The sequence below is a fragment of the Acanthisitta chloris genome, unplaced genomic scaffold (genome assembly GCF_000695815.1).
Source record: "Acanthisitta chloris isolate BGI_N310 unplaced genomic scaffold, ASM69581v1 Scaffold43702, whole genome shotgun sequence".
In the NCBI taxonomy this organism is placed as follows: Eukaryota; Metazoa; Chordata; class Aves; order Passeriformes; family Acanthisittidae; genus Acanthisitta; species Acanthisitta chloris.
In genome coordinates, this window is record NW_008662944.1 from 4,452 (window position 1) to 7,188 (window position 2,737).

Consider the following 2,737-nt stretch of genomic DNA (forward strand, 5'->3'; position numbering starts at 1 on the left):
ACACACTGCCAGCCAGCCCTTCCCAGCCCTAAGGAACTGGTGGCAGTGGCAGCAGCAGAGCACAGCAGTACCACCACTGAACAGTTTGAAAAGCAAACGAAAAACCCAGGCTATTTCAGGTCCCTCGGGGGGGTGAGCAGCGTCCCAGGAGGCTGGGCAGGGAGGATGGGTGGGAAGGGGTCCTGTGGTGCCACTGCCAATGGTCTCTGTGACATCTTCCTGCAGGTGGCTCATGAGATGCTGTACCAGAGGAGCAAAAAGTTGCTGCTGGCCCTGTGCCTGCTGCTGGCCCTGTGGCAATGTTTCCGAGCCCTCATGGATGGCCTTGGCCCCATCCGTTGGGCTCCCTCTCTCCTCCACACCCCTGCTGCCCACTGCGCCGCCCGTCCCAACAGCTCTGCCTGGTTCAGCGCTCGCTACGACGCAGCCGTGGGGCCTCTCTTGACGGGTGCAGCCCACGAGCTCTCCTCGGATGTGGTTCAGTGGTGGCTGGTGAGTGGGGCCATGGGCAGAGCTTGTGGCTCTTTCGAGGCTCCCTGAATCTCTCTGTGGCAAGAACAGATGCAATAGGGATAAAGAGGGTGAAGGAATCCCAGCTCAGCTCAACCCCCCACCCTGGGCTGTTCTGCACCCTTTTCCTACTATCCCATCGAGTTTTTCTGTGTTTTCCCATGGTTCTGCTAGGAGGAGTGGGGCTCTGTCTCGCTCTGGGAGTACCACTGGGGCAGCTGGTGCCACCTGTCACTATGCTTGCTCCCTCAGACCCTGCAGGGTTCCCCGAGTGGCATCCAGCTCCAGGCCATAATCCAGCAGCTATTCGCCGTGCTCCGGGCCCCGACCGGCAGCCTGCGGGCCCCGTCGGGATGCAGAACGTGTGCAGTGGTGGGGAACTCGGGGCGACTGAAGGGGTCCAGTCATGGGCTGCTCATTGATGCCCATGACTGGGTGCTGAGGTGGGTGATCTGAAGAGACTTGAGCCCTCCGGGTCTTCCGAGGCCCCTGGTGTGCCCCAGGCCCTGGCCATGCTGTTGAAATCTGCCAACACAAGGCCTGTGATGGGGCTGGCTGCTGACCCTGCTCTCTGCAGCCTTCCATCCTGGGGCACACACTGGCTCTGTGGCACTCATGTCCACTCCATGCTGCTGGCCAGGGTGACCTGCTGTCCCTGCCTGTTGGGACCAGGAGCCTGGGACCCGAATGGCATGCACCTTTGTTTCAGAACATGCCATCCTGCTGTCCTTTAGGATGAACAGAGCTAAGATCACTGGCTTTGAGCTGGATGTTGGCACGAGAACAACCCACCACTTCATGTACCCAGAGAGTGCAGTGAATCTTGGGCCCAGTGTCCACCTTGTCCTTGTTCCCTTCAAGCCACTGGACCTGCAGTGGGTGACCAGTGCCTTCTCCACTGGAGAGCTCACACGGTACGCCAGCTCTGTGGGATGGCACCTCTTATGCTCAAGACCCTGGGGACACTAGCACCACAGTCCTGGTGGGACAAAGGGTGCTGGGCAATGGTCCTAGCATCCTTCTGCACTGCAGTTTGGGTAGTGAGCACTGACCTGTCCCTGCAGGGCTCAGGCAACCTGCAGCCCCACACTCACATGGGTGAGATACTGGCTGTCTCCACTGTGGGGCCATGGGCTGGATGTGTCCTAGAGCCAGCCCAAGGGGGTGCCACAGGTCTGGGTACTGGTGGATGCAAAGTCTGCAAACAAAGGGGCAGCCCCAGGAGTGGGAGTGCCCCATGCTCACTGCTGGCCTCTGCTTTTGCAGCACATACATGAGAGTGAAACAGTTCATTAAAGCTGACAGAAACAAGGTAAGGGCTCTTGGGCTCCAGCTCCTCTGGGGCAGGCAGGGCAGAGAGCTGATGGCTGCACTGGTGGAGGGCACTGGGTGTCCTGTTCCAGACTGGAGAGCAGCTGACAGCTCCTCCACTCCCCGCTCAGGTGCTGATCCTGAGCCCAGCTTTCCTCAAGTACATCCACGACAAGTGGACCCAGCGTCACGGACGATACCCCTCCACTGGCTTCACTGCCCTGCTCTTCGCCCTGCACACCTGCCAGCAGGTGAGCACAGCCAGTGGGACCAGGGGCAGCAACTGTACCCTTCTGCACTGCTTGTCCATGGGCTGCCCAAGCACACACACAGTGATGGCTCTTGCTGCTGCGTGCACAGGTATCTGTGTTTGGCTTTGGAGCAGACAGTGAAGGGAACTGGCACCACTACTGGGAGAAAAACCGCTGGTCTGGAGCCTTCCGCAGGACGAGAGTCCATGACGCTGATGCCGAGTTCAGCCTCATCCAGAGACTGGCAGATGAAGGCAGGATTTTATTTTACAAATGATGCACTTCTAAGAAACTGAAGCTGTTGGGGCAGGAACAGGCACTGCCAGCAGCTGTCTTGGCTCTTTAGCTTGTTGCTCCCAACCAGCACTCAGGCTCACAGACCCTGTGATGCCCAGGGCCACAGTGCTGCTTGTGCTAGTCCCACCAGCTGTGCACTGCGGGTGCCATGCTCGCATGGCACCAGGGACGCTGCATTTTGCTGGACACAGGGAGGGCATGGCTCTGCCCACACTGTTTGGGAGAGAGGAAGGGGAGATCACAGAATCACAGGACCACTTAGGTTGGAAGGGACCACAGTGGGTCACTGGTCCCATCTCTCTGCTCCAGCAGGGCCTCCCAGAGCACATGGCTCAAGATTGTGTCCAGACGGTTCTGGAATATCTCCA

The 2,737-nt window shown here is 59.1% G+C and overlaps 1 protein-coding gene across 1 annotated transcript; it reads left to right on the top strand.

Annotated features, from left to right (window-relative positions):
• Positions 1–225: 225 nt before the first annotated feature.
• On the top strand, positions 226–2,349 carry LOC103798516 (CMP-N-acetylneuraminate-beta-galactosamide-alpha-2,3-sialyltransferase 2-like; the record flags this gene model as incomplete). The annotated part of the gene is made up of 6 exons (XM_009070785.1): positions 226–492; positions 763–953; positions 1,245–1,424; positions 1,777–1,822; positions 1,953–2,072; positions 2,182–2,349. Coding segments are annotated over 6 exons (972 nt in total), but the record flags the coding sequence as incomplete, so codon positions are not given.
• Between the last annotated feature and the right edge of the window lie 388 nt (positions 2,350–2,737).